At 40.1% G+C, this 26575-nt stretch overlaps 1 protein-coding gene across 2 annotated transcripts; it reads left to right on the forward strand.

The window, feature by feature from the left end:
- The first annotated feature begins 151 nt into the window (after nucleotides 1–151).
- On the forward strand, nucleotides 152–25166 carry si:dkey-32e6.6 (extracellular matrix protein 2). Of its 2 annotated transcripts, none has more exons than XM_036592522.1 (9): nucleotides 152–667; nucleotides 2187–2251; nucleotides 2692–3136; nucleotides 3237–3352; nucleotides 5773–5905; nucleotides 6100–6257; nucleotides 6366–6505; nucleotides 22912–23238; nucleotides 24608–25166. In XM_036592522.1, the coding sequence occupies exons 1-9, from the start codon at nucleotides 478–480 to the stop codon at nucleotides 24783–24785; spliced, it is 1752 nt and encodes a 583-aa protein (XP_036448415.1). In that variant the 5' UTR covers nucleotides 152–477; the 3' UTR covers nucleotides 24786–25166. The 2 variants fall into 2 exon arrangements, with proteins under 2 accessions (XP_036448415.1, XP_036448416.1); XM_036592523.1 differs by having other exon boundaries at nucleotides 2695–3136.
- Nucleotides 25167–26575: the final 1409 nt, after the last annotated feature.

Below are 26575 nucleotides of genomic sequence, written 5' to 3' on the forward strand. Positions count from 1 at the left end.
TGCTGCCTCTCTCTCTTCCACTGCCTCTCTCCCCCTCTTTTCTGCTGCCTCTCTCTCCTACTGTCTCTCTCACTCTCTATTCTGCTGCCTCATACACCTACTGCCTCTCTCATTCTCTATTCTACTGCCTCTCTCTCTCTCTCTCTCTCTCTCTCTCTCTCTTTCTCTCTCTCTCTCTCTCTCTCTCTCTTTCTCTCTCTCTCTCTTTCTCTCTCTCTCTCTCTCTCTCTCTCTCTCTCTCTCTCTCTCTCTCTCCCCAAATATGTTTCAGTAAGATAAACACAGACTGTGTAAGAGAGGGCTGATGTTTCTGGAAATGGAACAAGCACAGTCAGGGATGTTCCCCCGTCATCTCTGCAGTCTTCCCCCTCCTCTTCTCCTGGCTGACTCCGAGTCTTTAAGAGGGCAGCTGGAGGTGAGAGTGCAGGTACATGCTGAGTGAGAGTGTTCACGCACACAGCAGACCAGATCAGCACCATGCAGGCAGTGTGGCTATTGTGTGTGTGCGTGAGTGTGTGTGTGGGAGCTTTAGCTCTGGAAACGGATTATCCGAACGCACTGGTAGAACGGGACAGTGAGAACGGGACAGATTCAGACTCACCTGCCAATGACATCTCAAACACACCTGCAACGGAGACAGCGATGGTAGATTCGAGTGAGATATCAAGTAAGTTGTTGTACGATTACATGAGTTTCACTGACTGCAGTACGCTGAGTTCTCAGATCTTACTGGAATAAAGGTAGAGTACATGAGCCGTCGAGTACTGATTTTTAATGGAAATATCTTTCTTATAGGATGTCTGTTTCATATATACATAATTTTGTTCTATCTATATAGCATTGCTGTTGTAAGATCAATCTTGTTTCTCCAAAGTGGTAACTTTACAGAAGAAGGCAAGAAATATTCTTAACTTTAATGTTAGTTAAGTTTAGGACCATTGTAAATATTCCATTCATCATAAAATGCTCACAGAATGTAAACAAAAAAAAGGTGTTATGAGATTTTGATAAACCAGTGATTGTTTTCTGGTTCTAATCGAGGATTTACTGCAGTTTTACATACAGAACTGTGCAAAAGTCAAAGACCACCCTTCATATGTTCAATTTCCATTCATTTTTCGGCGTCAGGCAGAAAGCATATATTTTAAACTCAAAATTACATGGAAGCCTCAACAGCTAAATATAATACGGTATAATGTGTGTCCGCCCTTGTCCTTATTACAGCCTCCAGTCTTTTCAGGAGACTTTCTTTCAGTTTTTCAAAGAAATGTGCAGGGATGTTTTTCCACCCCTCCAAAGTTCAGTCTTAATCTGTAATCCCAAACACATTCAGTGACACTGAGGTCTGGACTCTGATGTGGCCAGTTCATTGTTGCTCAATTTCAAACAAAGTTCAGTCTTAGAAGTTGGTTGCATTCACGAACAGTTTTCATGGTCTACCAGTTCTTGCTCGGTTGTAGGAATCCCATTTTCTCCTTATATGGTGTCCAGGTGCTGCTGCAAGTCTCCTTTTAAAGCCTGAAATATTAAATTAAAAGTCAGAGGCGTTGGGTCTGATTTCGAGGGTGCTGGAGGGTGTTTTTAAACCACGTCATACGTCTTTATATATTAGTGTCACACACACTGGCTCAGAAAGAAGGTCCATCTCAATGTTTAGGTTTCAAATGCAAAATTAACATTATACTGATAAAGATATGATGACAATAGTAGACAATTCACTTACATCATTGGAAGACACATCCTTCAGCAAGCTTTGAGCTCTCTTTCAATGTCCTTTCAATGCACTCACAAATGTCAGGTTTATCCACTCATGGGGGCCTGAAGCACAACTGATGTTGCAAAATGTTCTTCCACACACTGTGTGTAATTACACATTTCCACCAGAGGGGTCTCCAAAGGCCCTCAACTTACATAGTTTAGCTTTTATTCATTTTTTGGAAATTCAGTTTTGGAAACTCCTGAAAAATTACTGTCCATTTTGACTGAAAATGAAATAAATGAAGCATGGTCTGACTTTTTCACTGTGCTCTATATGTGCCTGACAGGGCTCTGATTTCCACACGAGTATAAATGTAGCATTCACTGCCAAGTGCCCCCTTCTTGGCTCACATCATATGTCCAGTTTTGTGTTGAGCTGCTGTTCAGTGTTGATATCAATGTGTTAAATCATGGATATGTTCTTGTAGAGGGTGAGGGAGCAGACGAAAGCCTGAGAAAGACACACTCTGGGGGTACGGCTGCAGACACCGAGGTGGGGCTGGATCCGCAGCGCAAATATTTGCCAACCAAAAAATTTTGCTTGTCTTTTATTCACATTTCTGCTCCCTTTCTGACGTCTTTTGTGAAAGTTTGAGAAGTGGACAGTTGAAGCAATACAAGTAAAAAGTTGCCAGTACAACTATATCAAAGCATTCTTTTGTCCATGTCCATTAAACGGCCCGGCTCCTTTGGTGTGGGCTCCAGCTCAGCTCAGTATGATGTACCCGCATTATAATGAGAGTGCTGGTCATTTTTATCTTTTTAACTGCAGTTTTCCGTCTCACAAATTGCTGTTTCTCTCTTTCTGTCTCTGCTATTTGACCACTATATTTAGTCTGTTTGTATGTCCATGGCAAATCCAGTCATTTCTGTATTTGATGTCTAATGATGGGCTCCGTTTTTCTGGGCTGGCCGGCGCTGCTGACACATCAGAAGCCTCTGGGGCGGACGCTGGCCGTGTGGGTGGAGCTCGCTTCCGTCTTGGCAAGGAGGGGCGGAGTAACAGGTAAACTGAACACCATACTGAATGAGCTCAAAGAGGAAAAGAAACGCCTCCTGGGCCTGGAGAGTGAAAGTGATGAGCAGGTGAAGAGGAAGAAGGAAGATGATGACGATGATGAGGAGGAGGAGGATGATGATGAAGAAGAGGAAGAAGAAGAAGAGGAAGAAGAGGAGGAAGGGGAAGAGGAAGGACAGGAAGAAGAGGAGGAAGAGGAGAATGAAGCTGCTAATAACAGCACTGCGTCCAGAGATGGCTTCACAGACTTGCTGCCGGAAGAATGCCAGCTGGGCGGAGGCCGCATTTCCTGTAAAGACATTGGCATGTCCCATCTGCCCATCATCACTGACCTCAGCATCACCATAATCGAGCTATCGGGTGAGTCGCATGCAGAAAACATCTCTGAATCTCCTTAACAAAAAACGTCAGTTTGAAACATGTGGTAACTATTCCTGTTTGTGATTGCTTTACATTAAAGGAAACAACCTCACTATATTACCTCCTCGGGGTCTCTCTGGTCTGCCTAACCTGGAAGAAGTTGACCTGAGCAGGAACTTCCTGGATGACTCCTCTATCAGTCCCAACTTCTTCATGGTACTGTATAATCCCTCAAATATCATATGAACATACATATACATACATCATCTAAACCGCTTATCCTTCTGGGTCCCTCAAATATCACTATACTTAATTATATCACTTACTTATATTGGCAGCAAGGAGCAAAGATCTATACTCTATTCAGTTGCTACATCGAACATGCACTAGGGCCTGGCCAATATGAACATTTTATCTATGATACCGAAACTAGTATCAAAAAAATGAGCTAAAAATCTGATAACTGACATTATTGACTGATATAAATTCTCAAAAGTAGAAATTCACAAAGTCTTAAATAATGTCAATATTGCAGTGCTTGAGGTGGAACTTCCCAACAAATGTTTTTGTGATCTTGACCATTATAAAGTTTCATGGTCAGGTTTACCAGTTCAGCTTGTATTGCTGTAAGAAAGGTGAGCAGCTGGTAACTGTCATTTTTGCAGTTAAGAGTGATGTAACAACATTTAAAGTCCACAGGAAAGAATCATTTTCCTCACATTTAAGTTGTGTTCATTATAATAGGCTATGAAACAAGGCACTTTAAAATAAAACCTGAAATATTTGTCCAAGCCCAATGGAACCAGACTGCTTTATTACCGTAAAACATTTTTAATCTGGCATGCTGGAGTCACTCATTCATGTTGTTCATAGAATTTAACCCACACTCCAGAGAAAATGGATGTTGAATGTCAAAAGTTGAGTGCTGTCTAAATTATGTTTGTTATTTTGTTTGGCAAAAATGTTTTTATATGTTTAATATGTCATCTGTAACATAAAGTTTTGGTATTAAACGAGTGAAGCCTGATGTCTCGCTATATTAGCACTGCGCAGTGTGAGCTGTGAAAAGTTGTGAAGAGTTTATCCAGACTCAAACTTTTGGGATGTTGTTCGAAAGCGTTGGTCGATGAATTCATTAAAGTGGATTTTAAACTTAATTGTGGAGGGCAGGTTATTTTTATTTAATTTATCCATGATCCTTTATTTATCCATGACCTAAAGACGGCTATAATTGTTGTTACATGGTAATTTAACCAGTGCTCATTACACGGCGCACTGAGTGAGGTTGGCTCTGTTTGAGGCGGTTTATGAAGTCATTTTCAGGCTTGAGTCAGTTTTGGATTCAAAACGTGATGATGTGGTTTGGGTTAGGGTGGGCTCAGAGAGAGAATTTTGTTGGGGTTAGGCCAGCTTTGAACGTAACACTTGATGATGTGATTTGGGTCAGGTTGGGCTTGGACAGGATAGGCCTATTTTGTTGGGTTTGGGTCAGTTTCAGATTCAAGACCTGATGATGTGGTTCAGGTCGGGCTTAGATCAGGTTTGTACTCAAAATGTGATGATATGGTTGGGCTTGGACACAAAGTCTTTGTTTTTGGGTTGAGACAAAAATTTCAGGATCAGTAAGAGCTCTTCTTCAAAGTGCTTTGTTGGTGGGATTTTTTTGTTGATTCCCATAAATAGATGGAACCTTAATATGAACTGATATTATCAGCCAATCGATATATCGATCAGGCCCTAATTGCCATGACAATAAAAAAATGTCAAAATATTTTACTGAAGATAGCAAAATAATGAATATAATAAATCTATAATAATAATTATAATAATAAAAGTTATTTATTATAGTTTGATATTTTGTCACTTATTTGGAAAAGGTGGATGACTTAGAGGAGGATTGAGATAATTTATCATGAAAACAGCAAGTACTTTTGGGGTTTATTATAGTTTTGGTGTCACTGCCACAGGACGTTTTAGGGTTTCCATTTCTCTCAGCCTTTTCAGCAAATCATACTGTGAGAAAGGTTTCAGATGTCAGCCCTCAAAATACAACTGATGTGCCAGCTACATGGCGGTTTCAGCTGAGCCCAGATTCTCCCAGAATAACCATTTGTCTCTCTGAGACCTTGAGGACTGGCCACATAGACCTCCTAGGGCAGTAGCTGCTTCAAAAAACACTTGGAACCACAGTCTGACCAGTGGAAAGTTCTGGAAAACTTCAGCATCCTGTGGTGTTCTGGCTCTGCAGGTCCGTGTAACGAGCTGGAGAAGCAAGTGCTCTTTAAAGGGGAGGAAATGGGGTCAGATTTTACAGTGTCCACTCCTGATGTGCCACCAGTGTCGAGGGCCAGGAGACTAGCAGGCTGACAGGGACAGACAAAGAGTGCCATTGGGCTGAGCTGATGGCAGTGTTTAGAAAGAACTGCCTTTACCTCAAAATAACCCACCAGCATAAGAGTCCCTGGCAAAAATGGAGACTATTCATTTGGTGGTTATCCTGGAAATATGGCCAGATTAAATTGGCATCACAGTTAAACAGATGATGTTTAATCACTGAGCCCAAAGCTATATTCTGCAGTGATTCATAAATGTCCTCGGGGAAGAAGGAAAATACGCTCTCTTTTTATCCCTAACAGAACCTGACAAAGCTGAAAAGACTGACCCTTGACGGTAATGATCTAGTGACAATCCCGCGTCTGCCGCCGTCTCTGGAGGAGCTGAGGATCAATGACAACAAAATAAGCCAACTGCTTACACAAAGCTTCAAAGGTTTGGCCTGATGGTTTGTTTAATCCTCATTTAAAAGTCCCAGTAAAGAGTAAGCGTATATATTTCAAGCGCATATATTTTCATTCATTTCATTTCATATATTTCATTCATTAATTTTTATGGGAATTTCATAGAAGAATTCCAAGAAATGTTAGAGATCTTTGTTACAAGTATGTCTTTTAAACCTCCTGTAGGTTTGTCCAACCTGCTTGTCTTGGAGCTGACAGGAAACATCCTGTATGAGGGCAGTGTAGAGCCCTGGGCCTTCAGACCTCTGAAGGTGCTCAAGCATTTGAAATTAGACAACAACCGATTCAGCTCCATCCCAACTGGACTGCCTCGCTCCTTAGAGGTGAGATCAGTGGTTCAGCACATACTTCATTGTGTCAGTATCAGTAACTGAAATCATCAAATATTACTTTTTGATAAAACAAACAAACCATTATGTGTGTATTTACAGGATTTGAGGATGTCCCACAATCAGATAGTGGAGGTCCAGGACCATGTTCTGAATAAGTCTGTCCACCTGAGAGTGCTGGATCTGAGTCATAATCTCCTGAGAGAGAACAGTTTCTACCCTGGAGCCTGGATCAACCTGCCGTGAGTCACTCTAATGTATCTTTTATTGCTTAAGTTCAGAGACCCTTAGTAATAGGTAAGAGTCCTCCACATGGAGAATGCACATACCTTTATCTGCTTAATAAGACAGGCACCAGTAAGAATTTCGGGCCCCCTGACAATTTCTTGCATGGGCTCCCTGCCTCACCTCATTTGCGTTAACATAACTTGTCCCAACATTAAATCCTTACAATATTTTCAGAACTTCGCACTGAATTTTGTTATACGTTCATAATTGTAACGCTGTGAATATAAGTAACATGACTGTATGTCAATGTACTGTATACAACTAGCTGAAACTGTAATGTGTTGAAGCAAAACTCTATAATGAACTGTTTTTGACTAGTATTAAAACGTACATACATTATTCAATCACTCACTATAATCTCTACAAACCTACTCGTTTATCCAGCTACAGATCATGAAATTCACTCTGCTTCTCTTTGACTTTTGGGATACAGAAAATATTTGCATTGCAAAATTATATGTCCAAAAGTATGTGAACACTCCTAATTAGTGCATTCAGCTGCTTTAAGGTCCATCCATTACAGGTGTTCAGTTGTACCCACAGAGCTATAATCTCTGTAGAAAAGCACTGACAATAGAATGGGGCAATCTGGAGTAGCAGTACATGAGCTTAAGGTCACCATACCCTGTGTCAAGCATCGTCTAGAGGGGTATAAAGCCTAAAGCCCTCCACCATTGGTCTGTGGAGCAGCAGAACTGCGCTCTTTGGAATAATGTAATGTTTGTGATCCAGATTTAATCATCCAGCATCAGGACGTGATCACTAAAGCTCTTCTAGCTGAATGCAATCAAATCATCACAGCAATTCTCCCAAATATAGTGCAAACCTTGAGTAGAAGCTGAACAAACTCCCTATTAATACCCATGATTTCAGAAGAAACACTGGATGTTCAGGTGTCTACAAACCTTTGGACATATAGGGTATTAATTTATGAGGGAAAAGCATGAGGTTCTGTTTAGACAGCTGTGTCACATCATTTCCATTTGACGGCTGCAGTTACTATAGCATAAGCTTCCTTTTAAACAGTGCCAGTATATCTTGATCACCCACTTTTAACTGGCTGACATCCCCCCTTTTTCTGTCCTTCTTTATTTGCAGTGTTCATCTTAATTTAAAACAAACTCGTTCTTCTTACAGACTGTGACTGTGCTAAACTTCTGAACGCTTATATGTGGGGGCAGGGGTGGGTGGTCACCGGAGTGGTGACAGAATGCGGTATGCATTGCTGTTGCCACTGTATCTAAAACTAGTCGGTAACTATTTTTAAACGAGTGTAACATTTGAATTAAGATCGTTCAGTAAGCCTAAAATTCTCATTAAAAAAGGCGCGGTTTGAGGTTGACGTCCTGAGTACCAAAGGTGGGTGGAACAGCCTTAATCCTGGTAAACTGTAGTGTTATTTCAATTAAACAGAAATAAAATAAAACTAGGCAAAAATAGTTGGAGTAGAAGTTAATAAAGTACCAGTTCAAACAAGGGGTGGGCGAAAAAATACTGAAATATTAAAACTTCTGATCCTGATTCTTTTTGAGAATTGATCCTCTCATGACAGTGTTGGTCATTTTTTTTTCTTTAAGCAGAAACTGAATATACTGTACATAAATAGTATTAAACAAACAGTATTAATATACAAATAAATGTGTGGGAAGGGAATTACGTTTCCGTGCTCTCCTCCTGCTTTTCACACTCACAGGCACGGAGGTCCACATCCGATGTAGTGAACGGTCTATTTTGGGAGAGTTATTTTAAACAGTCAGTTTATGTGGCAGTTTATTTAACACTAATGCAAATGTGTTTAGTTATTATTTTTACTATTTTTCACTGTAGAATTTTTATGTGTACAAGGAGACTTAGCGTCAGTGGGCCTCATTCAACAACTGTTCTTAAAACACACGCACACACACACACACACACACACACACACACACACACACACTTTCTAAGCCACTTATCCTTCTGGGTTGCGGGGGGAGCTGGAGCCTATCCCAGTGGTCTTTGGGCGGAAGGCAGGATACACCCTGGACAGGTCTCCAGTCCGTCGCAAGGCAGACAGACAGACACTCACACCTTGGGGTAATTTAAGATTTGTAAGAACAGAATCTACACACACACACAAGAGCACAAATGTGTGAACAGTTCTGCGGTTTAATAACACGTCATGAATCCGACATAGACTTTTTCTTAGGACCTTTCTCAGGAACAACTTTAAGAAAAAACTTAGTAAGATATTGGTAAATGAGGCCCAATATTGGAATTGCTATCTGGAGATCAGCCATGTAATCACTTGGCGTCGGATCAAAAAGAAAAGTAGCGGTGTTGCCCATCACTGGCTCAAACTCAAGTACTGACTCTCCTCTGGAACTTCACTGGAACTTCTTAGTGCATCTCTCATCCATCAGGAATATCGTAACTGAAGTTCTGGCCTCATTAAAATGCTAACACTTGGTGTGAGTAACAGCAAGCAGTGCTGGCGTTAAACCAACTGAACACAATGATATCAAACACAAAAGGAGAATTAAAAACTCAATGTAAAAGGCTTAAAGGGGAATTCCACTGATCTTTCAAAAATTTTGCTTAAATAGATCATTCAGTAGTAGACTAGAGATTCAGTGAGTCAGTAGTGATTCAGAGCAGTCTGATGTGAAATGCTTCATTCTAAAGAAACTTGTCAACTCAGATTTTTTTTTTACTTTGGTTGTGATGGGAACCAGGGGTAGCAATGTCTACAATGCAAATATAGCCATTTTTTTGTTTATATTTATATTATGTACATACATTATGTATATTTCTGAGTTTTCATATATAGTGTTGATAATGTTAAAATAGACAAGAAACCTTTTCATCTGGGACTATTTTGTTTGACAGTGCCCTGCATGTACCTTTCCATCATGAATGGATTTAAAATATTCTATAGGCCAAAACAAGATAATGTCTCAGACATCAGGAACATATTAGTAATTATTTTACGTGGTGCTTTTCTGTGAGGGAGCTTTTAAAGGCATTACACTCTTCAGATGTCTGGTTCATATCACCACCACTGTGAACAATTCTGACTCGATAAGTTTCTCTGGAAAAGAGTATTTCACATCGAACCACTCTGAATCACTTTGTTTACATGTTACCACTTTAATTATGCAGAAATTGTAAAAAAAAAAATTCCCTTTAAGTGGAACAGAGTGAAAAGTAGATTTCTTTCCTTACTGATATTTTTGAGTAAAAGTATTACCATTTGAAAATACTCAGATAAGCACAAACGCAACAACATTTTACTTCAACACAGATAACGGAGTAAACTTAATACCCTCCATTGCTCCAAGTACAGTATCTAATCAGTTCATTTAGATCAGTGGTTCCCAATTTCGGTCCTGGAGGACCCTCTGCACTGCGCATTTTAGTGTTTGCCTTGCTCCCAACATGCCTGATCCAACAAATCCGCTAATTAACAAGCCCTACCTGAGTTGAAGTGGGTGTGTTTTGGCAGGCAAACCCAAAAAGTGCAGGGCTGGGGTTCCTCCACAACCAGGGCTAGGAACCACTGATTTAGATGACAGGTCCCATTGGTGTCCACTGATTGTGATGTATTTTCCTTAGTGACCACTAGAGGGCACACATCAGCCATGTTTAGATCCGTCACCCTTGTGCTTCCAACAAGGACGCTGCAGTGAGAGAGTGTCCCAGAATTACATTCTGAGCTGGCCCTATGTGTTTGGCCTCTCTCATGGTCAGTAAGTGAGCTGGCCTATCCTCTGTCCTGCACTTCTCAGCCTCAGCCTGGGACCCAAGGGTCACTCTCCTGCAGGGGAGATGTGTATCTCTCCAGGGTTTCCCATCACTCACTCATGCACTACAGAAGCGCTCCAGTGACTGCGGCGAGCCGACAGCCAGCACACTCAGCATTACTGAGCCTCTTTCAACTGCCAAACACACCGAGTGATGGTGATAAGATTAGAAGAGCAAGCTCGCAAACACTCGTCCCTCGTCCTGTCGGCCGCGGGCATGAGGCCCTTCGGTTGGTGGTTGATTAAGATGGCGGGCAGTGGTGCAGTCATTGACCCCTGCAGGGCCCTGCAGCCCAGGGCTGTTTCATAATTAAGGATGAGCTGTGTCCCCAGAGGCCTCCTGCGGGGCGCCTGTGCTGCGGTGTGGAAGCTCAGCCAACTGTAGTGGGACGGAGGGTGGGTTAGCGGGCAGGCCGGGGTGGCTTTAGCCTATGCGAGGGAGGATCTGTGGGTTTTTTATTTACACTACAGTTCAAACATTTGGAATCAGGGTTTTCCAAAGTATATATAACAGTTTAGCTGCAGATACATTATGAAATCATTCTAAAACGCAAACCCTCAGGTTCTCAGGTACTGAGTAATTATTCAGAAGTTGTCCAGAATTTAGAAGAATCTAAAATGACCGAGAAAGCTACGTGGCATCTCAAGTTATAATAAAAAGAAAGGGGAATTCCACCAATATTTCCAAATTTCTGCAGAATTTGAAGGGAAAGATGTAAGCAAAGTCATTCAGAGTAGTAAGATGTAAAATGTTTAATCGTACAGAAAGAGTGACAGTTGTTCACAGTGGTGGTGATAGGAACCAGACATCTGAAGAGTTGAATGCCTCTGAAAGCCCCCTCACAGAAAATTACTACATAAAATTGGTTATGAATATACTGCCTGATGCCTGAGACATTGTTTTACGATAGTTTAGAGATCAGGTTTTGGGGTAAAACCGAGAGGTACATGAAGGATGTTGTCAGGCAAAACAACATTCGTCGTCAGCCAACAAAAACGTTATTTTTTTTTTTTTAGATTTACCACTGTTTTACCATTATGTACCATTACTACATAATTACAAAATCCTCAGAAGACTCATAGTTTCACTGGTCATTTTGAACAGTAGATAAAATGGCTATATTTGTGTGTTAGGCTTTGCAACCCCTGAGTCCTATCTGAGCTGGTTTCTCTGTAATGCACCATTTCACAACTACTGGAAATGATCTAATTTATATCTCAGTGATTGAATTACGTAGGAATTTTGACAATTTGGTGGAAATAGTGGAAATAGGTCTTGAGGCAGATAACTTCAAAAACAATTGACTGTAAATATATATAGTATATTATTTATCATTGTTGTTCCCAAAATACTTGTAGAAATATTTAAACATTTAAAATGACCTTTTGAGTTCTAGTTTATAATATTGCAACTTACAGTATTAGCATTACACATAAAGTAACAGTATTATTAAGACAAGTAATTCCAAACTTGTAGGGTAGTGTGTATGGGGGCGAGTGGCTAGAAGTAGAGGAAATCTTTCAGGGAGAAATGACATGTGGAGATGGAGGGAATATGAGAAGACATAAAGTTAAGAGAGAAGGAAGAGTCTCATGAATTTTACACTCACACTGAGGTTTCTGACAGGGTGAATGTCTTCTTTCCTAAAGTCCTTTACACAGCATGTGTCACACAGGCACGCCTGACGTTAGATAATCCAGTACATATGTGTACGCTTTCTAGTACAACACAGCAGGAGGTCTGTCTGTTTATTAGCTCACTGACAGTCTCGCCTTTCTTCCATCTTTTCTAATTCTCATTCAGTTTCTAGTGAAGCTTTTCTGGCCTTCCTTCAAATCCAACATGTTTTCTTCATTTCTCCTCCCATTGTTACTCCTCTCTCTGCAGTGCAGTCCAAAGCTTTTAAAGATTTAGAGAACAGAGAGATCAGATCCTGTATTGATCAGTCTGCCAAACTGTTTCAAAATCAGAGTTGAAAGCCTACTTTGGATTTTAGACTTAAATCCTTTCGCTTTGAGTGACATAACCCCTTAATTATGTTTATTTTATTAAAATGAATGATAGAACATTCCACTTTGTCATTACCAAAACAATCATAACTCTGCTGACACTTTACCAAATGTTTCAGTAGTGACTGTTTCGGTAGTGACAATATTTGCACAACTCAAAAATGCAAGCCAGTACATGATGAGCAAACACAGCTTTGAACTATTCACATTAAATCAAAATATTTTTAATTAAAAAAAACATAAAAAATACTGAATTGCAAATAATGTGTTTTGGTAGTGACAGTTCTTAAGGTTACACATTAATTTTCAGACTTTGTGACACATTCATGTCAAAACAATGGGGTCTAACTGCTCACCATGTGGCCATGAGGGACAGGGATGCAGTCTCACTTCTTGCTCTGAAATGCAGGGGTGTGGCTAAAATAAGGCTCTGTCTGTGGATTAAAACTCAGTAGTGACATGAAAACTATTTTGAATGTAGGTTTTTATCCATGATAAATGTAAATCTTTTAACTTCACTTTGAAAGAGTTCAAAAAGAAAAAAATACACAAAAATGTATTTATTATTTTCACACGTTGACATTTAGGGGTGAGGGTTTTGGACAGCCACCTCCCCTATAACTGATGGTTTTGTATACATTTAGATTAGTACTATCTCTATTAATGTGTTGGGTTTAAATAGATCATAACACAGTCCTTGTAAATATCTGTGGTCTGAATACATAACCGTTTTTAAAATAGTTTTAAATGAAGATTCAGAGGGTGCTAGGGCTGTCTGATTACTTTCTTAAAAAGAAGAAGATAAGTTGAATGCATATGGACAATATGGATTAAATTAATTAGGCAATATGGATAAAAAAACTGCCTTGATGAAAAAATCAAAAGTAAAAGTGATTTGTATTTGTCACATCAATAGCTTGGTATGCTACAGTATTTTGATGTAGTGTTGTGAGTGATGCTATTGACCTCCATGTGGTAGACCAGGGTTTGATCCCCCATCTGGGCATGCACCCTGTGCTATATCAACTATAACACTATGCTATATCCCCATCTGGGCATGCACACTATGCTATATCAACTATAACACCATGCTATATCCCCATCTGGGCATGCACACTATGCTATATCAACTATAACACCATGCTATATCCCCATCTGGGCATGCACACTATGCTATATCAACTATAACACTATGCTATATCCCCATCTGGACATGCACACTATGCTATATCAACTATAACACCATGCTATATCCCCATCTGGGCATGCACACTATGCTATATCAACCATAACACCATGCTATATCCCCATCTGGACATGCACACTATGCTATATCAACTATAACACCATGCTATATCCCCATCTGGGCATGCACACTATGCTATATCAACTATAACACCATGCTATATCCCCATCTGGGCATGCACACTATGCTATATCAACCATAACACTATGCTATATCCCCATCTGGGCATGCACACTATGCTATATCAACTATAACACTATGCTATATCCCCATCTGGGCATGCACACTATGCTATATCAACTATAACACTATGCTATATCCCCATCTGGGCATGCACACTATGCTATATCAACAAGAGTCCTTGGGCAAGACACCTAACACCACATTCGCCTACTTCTTTCACATTAATTAAAACTGTCAGCCTGTCTGGATAAGACCATTTAGCACAGTTGGGAGCAATTTAATTTTATATTAATATGGATTTGAAATGATGTTTTCATAAAAAAAATGAATGGGGAACTCGATAGAGAAAATGAAAAAATATCTCAGTGTGTTTGAGATTTGTAATGATTAACAGTCTAAATGAAAATATAAGGAATAAAAAGTAAGTCTTCACACTCGGAAAAGTAATCGAGTAAAAATCCATGTATTCCATTCCAATAATACTTGAGTAAAACATTCCCACCCCTGCTCATCTCTCCTCCTCTACTACTTTCATCACCATCTTTCATGGTAAGAAATCAGACATCATCAGCGTAATTCTTGTCGCTGTTGTTTTATCCATGTTTGACAGTAGAGTTTATGAGTTCTCAGTAAGTATGAGTAATCTATTACTGTCATCTTCAATACAGGCCCCATGTCAAATTCACTGTCGCACTCTCTCAATACCAGCGCCGCTAAATTATGTTGTTCCCAACTTTTTAATACTCGTGTGTCTCTGTGTGTGCGTGTGTTGTCCTGTGATCTACCCAGCCACTCCTGCACCATGCTATTATCTCAGTGTAAATCTGAGCCTTTCCCCGACTGAGACTTTCACTGTCTGCTTTCATCTTCTCACTGCTTGTAAGTGCCTGTCAGTCCAAATAAGCTCCTTAAATCTGCTCCCTGAACCCAGCCTAACTACCACCTCCATCCCTTTCCTCTCCTGACAGCCATCAGCCTTAGAGCCTCCATAAAGCTCACAGTCTATACCCAAACTCGCTGCTCGTCTCACAAACCTTTACACGTTCCTTTATTAGGTTTCCTGCACACTGCACAGCTGCTTCATAGTTCACAGCACTGAAGCGACGGTTCAGCCACAAATCAAATTAGTACATTTCCCTCTTACCCTGTGTGTGATTGATCAACCAACACATGCTTGCTATTCAGAGTTTGTCTCTTTAGCATTGTACTGGAGCTAGAGGGCTAAAGTAGCAAACAAAGTTAAAGTCAACATAAAATTAAAACCTGTTTTTGACCTTGTTAGTTTATGTTCTCGGTCAGATTAATCTCTCTAGCCATAAAATGCACTTTCCTCCTGTTTTGGAGGAGATTCCTCAGATGAACTATGCAGTTGTTTCCTCATGATATATAAGCATGAAGGGAATGTGTATGATTTACAAAACTGGAAGCGAACAGGATTTTTGTCTTTGTAGGTAAGCAAACAAGTCAACGTTTCTAACGTGTTTATTCTGTTTAAAATTCTGTTGTCTATTGTGGCTACATGATTTTTGATATTGAGAAAGCTGCAGTTGCTGTCCGTTTTATCTCAGCACACCCCTCATTGTTCACTAGCAGCTCAACATAGTCACATCTCACACACAGAGCCATCAGCAATAATATTAATAATAATATTCTTTATTTCTGTAGCACTTTTCATGCCGGTGGCAGCTCAGAGTGCTTTACAGACAGATGATAAAGCTCAGCTGTAATAGAAGAAATTATGAGTATTAATTTGGAATCATATAAGAAAATGACAGATCAAATTAAAAGGGATGTAGAGTTTTAATTAAAGTGCAAAGTTAAAGAGATGCCTTTTTAGATGCTTCTTAAAAGTGAACACTGAGCTTGACTGTCTGATAAAAGGTGGAATTGAGCTCCTCAGTTTCAAAGCATAATAACTGAACGAGTCTGTCCATGTTTTCTGTATTTTATAGAAGGTCAGTATCTGCAGATCTAAGATCACATGCTGGAACATAAACAGACAGACACTCTGTGATGTACGCAGGTGCTATAAGGTCATTTAAAGCCTTAAAAACTAGTAGCAGAACTTTAAAATCTATCCTGAATGATACAGGTAGCCAGTGTAGCTCTTTTAAAACGGGAGTGATCTGATCTCTCTGTTTTGTTTTTTTTGGGATGCTGCTGCTGCATTTTGTATGAGTTGTAAGGGATGGATTATTTTCGTAGGAAGTCCAGTAAGAAGATAATTACAGTGATCAACTTTGTGTGTAAAAAATGCATTGCTCTGAGATAGAAAAGGCAGAACTTTAGCCTTTCTAAAGTCTACATGCTGGATAAAACAGAGCTCAGAGTCTAAAATCACACCTGGGTTTTGTACTTCAGGTCTGGTATATGAAGCTAAAGAGCCGTCTTTCTCAGAAAGTATTTTCTCTGAGTTTTAGTACCAAGTAACAATATTTTAGATTTTTCATGACTTAAATATAGAAAATTTGGTGACATCCACTGAGAAATATTTGACATACAGTGTTGTAGTTAACCTGATAACACAGTTACAATGAAAAAATAAATTGATGAAGTCGATTTTCATTCCATCAGCAGAATTGCCACTAGGGAGCCTGCAAAAAGAGTACATGCATGATTCATCGCTTAAAAGACAAAATTCTTGTTTTTCTGTAATCTTCCATTAAAATATAATGACTTGCTGCTGATGGTGATTGCCTGTCTTTAAAACTCAGAACATGTTTTTGAGGCAGGCAGTCTCCATTGCAAGTAGGTCGGGAAAAATAATATTAACAAATAATATTGTTTCATCTCCCCCTCCCACCACTCCCACCTGTAATTAACCCCTTAAATCCCAGACTTATTACATACTAAGACAAACTAGCTAAGCTGTTCTTAGGTTATAGAAGTGTGTAGTAAAACTTTGGGCCCTGGCCTTTTATGGGATTAAGCAAAAAAGCTCAGCTAGCCCAGAAACTCTCCCTGATACCTCCTTGATGTTTCACATTCTGGAAGGAAAATGCCTCAAACTATGTAGAGCTGGTTAGGGTTCTCATATAGACTTGTGGTTACTGACACTGTATGACATATTGTTATCTATAAAAATGGACAAATTACATCGTACAGCTAAAAAAAGGTAGTAACAACCACCTTGAAGCTGGAATTTTATCCTTACTTTTATCCATTTTTATTTCACGCTTTAAAATGCTGACATTCGCAAAGGCAGTAGTTCTTTTAATTGCTGCTTCTTTATTTGCTATTTCATGTCTTTAAACTATAGACTGTAAATGCATAGCAGGCCACAGAATGTATCCTTGCTTACTCACAAAGCCAGGGGCACACTTAAAAACACCAGGCTTCCTCCCTCCCCACCCCTCCTGCCCCTCCCTCAGACCCTGGCGCTTGCTCATAAACTCTCATTCCATGTTTGGGTTACTCTTAACAGCTTTCGCAATGTGCTCCCTTAAAAGTCCACTAACTTATACACATAGCTATGTTTCTTTCAGCGTATACTTTATGTATAAGTATGCATAAGCACAGAGAGCCATGTGAAGCAGCTACAAAGTAGTAATGAACTTCCTTTAGCAGTGAACCAATGCTGACCGCTGACTTCATGTCTGTGCTGTTTGATCTAATGTCATGGGAATGGGAGGCGCTCGGGGGTGAAGGCCCTGTGGAGATCCGCGGGGGTGATGCCCCAGGGCTCATGAGTGCGCAAATGTGCGCTTGTTTGTGTTTGTTGTGTGAGAAATGACATGGGGGTCCTGTGTCAGTGGGAGAGCTCCCATTTGTTTCTGGTTAGATCGGATTCAGGAACAGGCTGTCTAGGTCCTGCTGCGGGCCAGAGAGGCAGGGGGGATTGTTGTGGATCGTTTGTTGCAACACTGAAAAAAAGTGATGCACGGAATTTATTCCATTCAAATGTGTACATTATTTTCACATGAATAAAACAAGTTACATTAGCACAGTTTTGTTTTTTCTGTTTTTATATTTGAAAATGCCACCTGCCCTTTATCCATTAATGATACCAATGCAAATAATGCAAATGAACTAGACGTTACTGTTACTGTTTCAGAGATAGAAGGTTGAGTGGTTGAATTGCCACAGTTTTCAGTTTACCCCAGATGCAGTCAAGACATGTTTGATGTGTAGATTTAGCTTTTTTAGTTCAGTGCTTGAGCTAAAAGGCTTTCTGTTGTCTCTATTTTTAAACATCTATCTTCAATTAGAAAATTCAAGATTAAACAGTTAACATCATTTATGAAAAGGAACAACAGAAATCAGTAGCGTCAATGTGCATGTGGCATGCCAGCATTCAGCTACACAGTGAAGTCTGATTCATCTTTGTAGTTCACAATGGCTGAATTTACATACTAAGATTTTTGCCATTCTGGTTATAGATTAAGACTGAAGTGTTTATATCTCACTCTACTCAACAATCTGATGGAAAATCTCTGTTTACATGCTCACTACAAGTAATCAGATCCAAAATTACGCGCATACGTAGAGTACCACTTAGTGCAGACGTTACCATGACAACCAGCACCACATGAGTCCGGTCAGAGTGACATGAGCAGCAGTGAGCAGTGCTTGTGCTTTATTTACTTTAAAATGATGTCAGACTAAGGAAAACATCCCTCACATATCTTTATTAAAGAAGGCCGAGAGGAAGACGTCGTGTTCTGAGACACATAAGCTGGACGCCCGTCCCACGGCAGTCTTTTAGGTCGTCTCCTCTGCAGACCAGTTTCTGCTCTTGTCATGTTGAACGTTATAAACTTTCGCTATGACGCAACGCACATGATCAGAACGTGCTTACACCTTCCGATTGGGAATGTGATCAGATACAGGCTATTACACGGATATTATTCTTCTATTTAACAGATTATTTACAGGCTTACCCACCTCGTTAAATCAGATAGAAATTGTTTTCCAAATGGTCTCCATCAGTCTATTCTATTCTGACTGAGGCGTATACATGGACGTATTCTATTCCGATTGAGCTATTAGTCGGATTATTAACGGATTATTAGACTGCATGTAAACATGGCTGGTGAGTCATATTATGCTCTAAATCACACTGACAAGCCTGTGTGACCTGAATAATGACCTGCATACAGTTTTGTATATTTATAGAAAAGATTTGGGTGACTATTGACTTGTAGTGTTTGTTACCAGCGTTAGCTTTGTACCACTAAAGAAGAAAAATTTGGACACCGCACATGTCACGGCTGATTGACGATATCTGAGGTATGTGGAAAATTGTGTAAGTTTGATGTCTTTAAGCGGTGATATTATTATTATCATTATTATTATTATTATAAAATAATAATATTCATTTTTTATAATTTAATTCATGAGGCAATTGATGCACACATTTGAATCAGTTAAACTCAGTGAATCACTTTTTGCAGTGTATGATGCTTCTGTAGCCAGGCTGAAGGCACTCTGCTCTGGGCAAAGAGCAGGAATCACAGTGGTTGGGGGTGTTGTGGTGGGGGGGGGGTTAAGGGAGGGTGAACTGGAGGACATGCTAAGCTTTCGTTCAGAGCGCTAAAAACACAAGCTAGCATTCTGCATGGTGAGATTTTGCTTTAGAAACGCACACAACAGCAGTTTCATAATGAGTTATGTAAAAGTCCCCCTGCCTGTGGGGATGACTGGGAGCAAACAGCTGGGCAAATATGAGGCAGGACGCACTGAGCCAAACACACTCACAAATAAAAAAAAATAAATAAAGGTTACCTAACCAGAAAGTTTTTGTAATCCAATCAAGAACCGACAAAATGCAGCTATGGCAGTGTCCCCTTTCCCCCGCAGTTTTCTTATCTGATTCACAAAGCTGGAAATAAAGGGAGCGAAGCAGGCCGGGCTCAGGCCTGCGCCGCAGCATCCCGACTGGTGAAATCTGCCTCATCATGACAGCGACTGTCCTGGCCAGCATGTGTGGGGGTTGCGTAAGCTTGGTTGTGTAACTCTGGTTACGGTGTGTGCCCGTGGATGTGTGGTGGCATTGACAGGATCTCTGCTTCTCATTAAGCCAGCGCTCCCTCAGGAACCGCCCCCCCACCATGTCTTATTGATTGCTTTTGGCTTATTGGTACAGATCCACAAAGGAACAGGGTCTCAGCGCCAGCAGATCCGTCACAGGCAGCACCAGCCAATAACCCTGAAGATCAAAACCACTTTTACAATCTGTCACTCTTTGGAGCGCTGTAATTATGCCTTATTCACTTTTTTTACAAGGCTGTCTTTAGTGCTGGTTGACTGTTGAGGTTTTTTCCCATGCAGGGTGTCCATCGTTGTAATTTCGTACTGGCTCTGAACGGCTTTGACAAGGCTCACTTTGAGCTTGAACAATTTGTAGATTTGCTGGTAAGGATTATGCAGTTTTCACCATATTTAAAAAATAAACAAGTAAGCTATGTGGTATATTAAAATCATGATTTATTTTCAGCATATGTTTCCCCAAAATTCTTCAGTTCTCTTCAAATCAGTATGTAGGTCAGATTTTATAGGAGTTTTTCGGACTATGCAATACGCCTTTATATATTAACGTCACACACACAGGCTCGAAAAGAAGATCCAGCTCAATGTTCAGGTCTCAAAGGAAAACACATTATATTGATGTATATATGAGGCCATAGTAGATAATTCACTTAGATGCTCAGAAGACATTTACCAAGTATTGACTGAGTTCTCTTTGAATGCTTCTTCAGCGTGCTTGTTATCATCAGGATTCATCCTTTTGGGGAAGGGAAGGGGTCCAAGCACCACCAACGTTAGATAATGTTCCTCTGTCACCATCATGTCGTTTTAGATTTGTATTCTTTTACATAATTTGAGTCCTCTCTGTGTGGAGTTTGCATGTTCTCCCCATGTCTGCATGGGTTTCCTCCGGGTGCTCCAGTTTCCTCACACAGTCCAAAGACATGCAGTCAGGCCAGTTGGACACGCTAAATTGCCCCTAGGTGTGAGTGTGTGTGTGTGAACGTATATGTCTGTTTGTCTGCCCTGTGATGGGCCTGGCTTCTGCCCCGCTGGGATAGGTTCCAGCTCCCCTCAAGACCCAGAAGGATAAGCGGCTTAGATAATGTGTGTGTGAGTGTGTGAACATCATTTAAGTCTAGCAGCTATCATTTACAGTTCATGATGAATGGACCAAAACAAAAAGTGCAAAATTACTTCAAATAAAATCTTGTTACATTAATAGACTGAACTAGTAAACCTGAACACAAAACAAAAACATGCAAAATGTGTCCAAACTTCCCATTTAACTTGAGAATATGCTATAAAAACTAAAAATAACATATGCACACACACATCTTCTAAGCCGCTTATCCTTCTGGGTTGCAGGGGGAGCTGGAGCCTTTCCCAGCTGCCATTGGGCAGAAGGCAGGATACACCCTGGACAGGTCGCCAGTCCATCGCAGGGCAATAAAAATAACATTTTACAAAAATATATATATATTTGTAAATTAAAATTTGTAAAATAAGAGTTATTTAACAGAAACCAACTGACTGCTAAGAAAGCTAGGAAGCTTTTTGAACAAAAGACTCTTTAGCCTGTAGAATTTATCCAGATGAACTAAATTTTCCTAAATAACTAAAGGTTATACCAGAAATAAGAAGTGTGACTAGATCTGAATTAGTTTTTTAGCTGCTAAAATGACTAATTTAGCACATAAATAAACTAAGCCAAAAATAAATAAATAAATAAATAAATAAATACATAAACAAACAAGTTAGTGTTAACAAGTTAGTGTTTACAGTGAAGGAACACCCAAACTCTTGTTAGCTGTGCTGTGATAGAGATGAAGCGCATGTGGGTGGGATTTGATCATGACTAATACTGAAGGAAAACTGGACAGAACTTTTTTGATGATGAATGTACTTCATCCATGGTAGAGCTATATCCTCAAAATCCATGCTGACTGCAGACTGCACGTCCAGCAGTGCTGTGAGGGAACTAGTGCCAAAGGAAATGTGCTTCTCTGTCTTCCTGCCTTCTCCAGTCACACACAACAGCATAAACACAAACACACACGCTCATGCGTCTACCCTTTCTCGTTTGTGGCTCACGCTAGCTCTGGCAGCCTAATGCAGGGTTAATGACCCGCCATGAGGCCCAGCCTCAAAGCAAACACTGGTGAATAACTTCCTGCCCATATAACATCTTCAGTCCTTCAGGAAAACATCAACCACAGAGAATTCGATGTAAACTCTGTGCGCTGACCATAAACTATACTTTCACTTGGTCTTGTATGAAAACAAGTTTTATTTGCTTACACTAAACAAGGCAATTAAAGTATTATTCTTGTGTGTTTATTTGGGTTTAAGCAGATTTGTTGTGTCTTACTTTGTGAAATGTTTAGATGGCCCCAACCAGACAGACCACATTTAGCTGCCAGCACACCTGTACAAGGTATTCAGTGTTCTTAATGGCTTGGTTCAGGTGTGTTGGGAGCTCTTAACAGGCTTAACAGTGTCTTATTATTCTGTATAAGCAGATATAAGGGCCAACTGACAACTGAAGTTAGTCTAAAATGTTTTTATTGTGCAAAATAGTGAAAAAACAGAGCTGATCGTCATATAAATAGATGTCAATTTTGCTTTCTAAATGGACAACAGACTGGAATTGACTACACAGCAGGAGATGAGTGTTTATATTTTCATTTTCACCATTTAAGGTGGAACAGGAAAATTCAAACAAGAAGCTGGTGAATGAGAAGCGACTTCAGCCTCGTAAAAAATAGAACATTAAGAAACATTTTAGAAGAAATTATTCCACTTCTGGAAAAGTTTCCTGCCGGAGATGCGAAAAAAAGCAGCTATAGCTGAGCTAAAACTTAAAGCAGAGCAAAGTGAGTCTGCATTTTCATTTATATTATATTTGTTAGCCTATGCTAGTACATTAACACATACTGAGACATATTTACAGCCAAGGTGGTAAAATGGACATAAAATGTTGTGGCTGCCAAAGTGGTTTGATTCTTGTTGAAAGGACAAAATGGCTCTTCTTAACATTAGGGTTACCCCTGGACTCCACCAATTAAAGATTTTTCTACAACAGTCTGAGCCTATTTAAGACCCTTTATTTTTAGGAGTGTAGTCGAGGCCACACATAGAGTACATCTCTCTCTTTCTTCCCCTACTCTCACAGGAAGCTGGAGGCTCTGGACATGTCTCACAATCAGTTGTCTGTGGTGCCCCCTTACCTGCCCAGAGTTTTACGGCAACTGTCTCTCCAGCACAATCACATCCGTGCTATCCCCCACTACACGCTGAGTCACCTTCGTCCAGGCCTCCAGTCCCTGCGCCTCTCCCATAACCAGCTGGTGGAGGAGGGGCTCCAGGGAAAGTCCTTCCGGGGTGCCTACAAAACACTGGTGGAGCTTCTCTTGGACAACAACTGGCTTGAAAGCGTCCCGCAGAACATCCGCCACTTCAAGTACCTGCAGCTGCTGCGACTGGATCACAACCGCATCACGTGAGTATGAGTGGAGTTTGGAGTCTGACTGTCGTCTCCACACAGCCTCTGTAGCCAGTCTCTTCTAACCTTCTCTTAAAACACTCTGGACAACTTTGTCTCACCTCGTGATCCTGGTGCTCGCAGTCTAATTCATATCAAGGCAGAGATAGAAGACTTTACTTTATGAAACTAGATTCAGAAGTGATTGTGAAGCCTAAATCAAACTTTGCAGTTTTTCATCTTAGCATATTCATACTGCGGTGCTGACCTCCTCAACTTGGCACGTAGGCACTGCAACCTTTAGAGGTCTACAGTTATTACTGCTATTTTGTTATACTATATAAATGTAAATACATATTTCTAGGAATTATGATAATTGACCAATATTTCAAACTAATATGCAATGATGTATTTCTTATACTTTGGAACAGCTGAATGTTTTAGTCACACCAGGCTACTGCATTAAAATATCTGCACTTAGAAATTTTACAGCAAATATTAAATTTCTCTATAATCAGTATTGGCATTGGCAGATGTGTGTATGAAAAATATCGGTATCCGCCCAAAATTCCTATATTGGTGCTACGTTTTTATGTCTGCATTTGCTCTATTTGTTTTTAGGTCTGCATTCCCAACGTTTTTGTTTCAGGGTTAAACAATGGCAAAAATTGCAAAAAATCCTGTTTTTTCTTTTCGCAAATTAAAACTTTTTAATGAAATTTGATTCCATGTACGAATGTAAATGTGGTATCGACTGTAGGTCTAGAATCTGCACTTTCAATAGAATTCCTTCACTTGTTTCAATAAACTAGTGAGATATAGTTGATATAACACTGCAGCATGCTTTCGTTATTGCCAGGGATTCACTGAGACTTCAACGGGTTGAAACTGAGCTCAGTTTGTTGTCGTGCCCTATTCCCATCGTCACTCCATTCACCCTCGCTTTCCCCTCTCTTCTCTCACAAAATCCACTCATAGTTTTTATTGGTTTGGATTGCATTTCACAGTCATAAGCTTTTCGCTGCCTTCAGGCCATCCTATCCAAGTATGGCAGGCTGAACAGTGTGCATGCCCTACCCAAGGGAATAGTGCACTGCATGAACTGAAAACTCCAGACTAATTAGAATATTTGTGTGTTTCCTTTGGCAGCCTGCCAATAATTGTGTGGATTCAAATATACAGTACATAACTCTGAATCCGCTCGTCATGTTTCCATAGCTCCGTGACACTGAGCCTCAGCAAACTGTCTGTCTCCAGAGACATGAGCAGAAAAACAACTTAACCAGTCATTACAGGATGTCATTGATTAAACACATTTGCTAAAGTGCTAAAGTACGCGCCAGAGGTTTATCTGTTTATAACTCCGTATATAACTTATGTGTTCCAGCTCTATTCCAGTGAAGTCAGTGTGTAAAGTCAGAATGACTGAATCCTCCCCTCTGGTGGCTCTTCACCTGGAGAACAACCACATCGATGTGAAGAAAATTCGCCCAACCGCTCTCTCCTGCATCCGGGACCGTCACAGGGTCAAACTAGAACCCCAAACTACTAATGAAATCCAGTAGAGCCCTACAAAATGCCTCAGTACTTTTCTGCTCAAGTTCTTTTAACTGTGTTTGGTGCTAAATTACAATCGTCTGAATTATTTATTCAGTTATAAATTAAAAGCATGATATTTCTACATTTTTTCAGTCAACGTTTGTCCTCTTTCCCATGAAGTCTTAATGTTTTTGTTGATTGCAGCCTGTGTGTTTATCCCCAGCCAATCTGCTCATTCCTGTCTCCATACCATTGCAGTACTTTTGCTTATTCTAACAACAAGACTGTTCTTTTTGGACGGGGCTGTCTTGATGCCAAAGCTATTTCAGTATGTGCTGATATCTGTGCTGGTATAACAGTTCTTTTGCCAAATGTTTGTAAGTGTATAAACTGTCTTTTCACAAATACGTGATGATCTTTTTCTGCAGTATATGTTTGTTCTTATTTCTTTATCATGATAAACCAGATTTATGTTAAATGTCTTCTTGATTCGCATGTATATGAATCATCACTTACAACACAAAGCAATCCACAACGACAACTGGCAGTGAAGAATTCAGAACCTGCAATGTTAATGTCTGCATGATGTCTGCTCGACTTTAGCCAACAGTGATAGTACATGTTTATAGGCCACTAATGTCCCTTCCATAAATAGTTTATATAATTGGACCCATTTATACGGGTTAGTAACTGAAAGTCTATCATACTGCATGCAGAATGGCGTACAGTCATTGGCTTTGCGTGAGTAGATAAATAATTCAAAAGGACTTAAGATAATCTGAATGACAAGGTAATGAGATGGAGCTTATGGGCTATGATGTCTTGTTAGTTCAGGTGTAAATGACTTGTGCCTTCATGTCTGAGTAGGGCCTCTTGGCAGAGTCGATGCCAGAGACCTTGGGTGAAGAAGTTCACTTCAGTGCTTAAGAACCTTACGTTTTTCATAACCAAGAGCTTGAGACGCATTGAAGTTGCCAAAGAATGCATTTATTCAGTATTTTTAATTGTTCTCTGACGTCTACATAGAAGGTATGTCACTTTGGTCGGGGTGAAAAATGCCCAGATGTGGTTTTACACTCCCATTTACATCCCTATGATTTGGCTCTAGAATCAAATGAGCTGTTTTCCCTTTTTTGTTGGGCTCATGAATAATTTGATGAGCTCTGATTTGCTGGTTTACAGTGAGGCATCATGATGGCTCAAACAGAAGCAACATGTCGAAATAGACACAGACAGAAAAATGAAATGAAGCTCTGTATAAATAAGCTAGGTCCTCATACTATTTAGTTAGCTATGCTAGTTACTTGGAGCTTGCTAGTAGCTAACTCTACCTACACTAGCTACTTGCTTTCGATCTCAACAGCAACACAAAGTAAACTAAAGTTGTTAGCTCACTATGAAACTTTCAATTTAAGGTGACCTGTCTTCAAACGTCAAAAAATGGATAAAATCACAGCATGGTTAGCTATTTACAGGTTGCAGTTGGGGTTGTGATGCTAATAAAGTTGGAACTGCTTCATCATCTCTTCAGTGTCAAACGCTGAGTGAAGCTGCTCGATAATGTCCAAGGTTTGAGAAACTGTACAGGGTGAAATGTGCACAGCGAACTAACAACTTTGAATTCAAGTTGTCCAGGTTGTCCTTGTTAAAGACGTGGAAGCTTGTTTTGGGAATTTTCCATCTTAAGTTACCTGTACAAGCTGCAGCATTTAAGGTGGAATGGAAGTTTGTCAATAGGAAGCCAGCTTCAGCCTTGATTAAAGATGAACATCAGCCATGCTGTTGGACGTTTGGTTCCTTGTCGACATCCCCTTCA

Source organism: Colossoma macropomum, unplaced genomic scaffold (genome assembly GCF_904425465.1).
Source record: "Colossoma macropomum unplaced genomic scaffold, Colossoma_macropomum, whole genome shotgun sequence".
Taxonomy (NCBI): domain Eukaryota; kingdom Metazoa; phylum Chordata; class Actinopteri; order Characiformes; family Serrasalmidae; genus Colossoma; species Colossoma macropomum.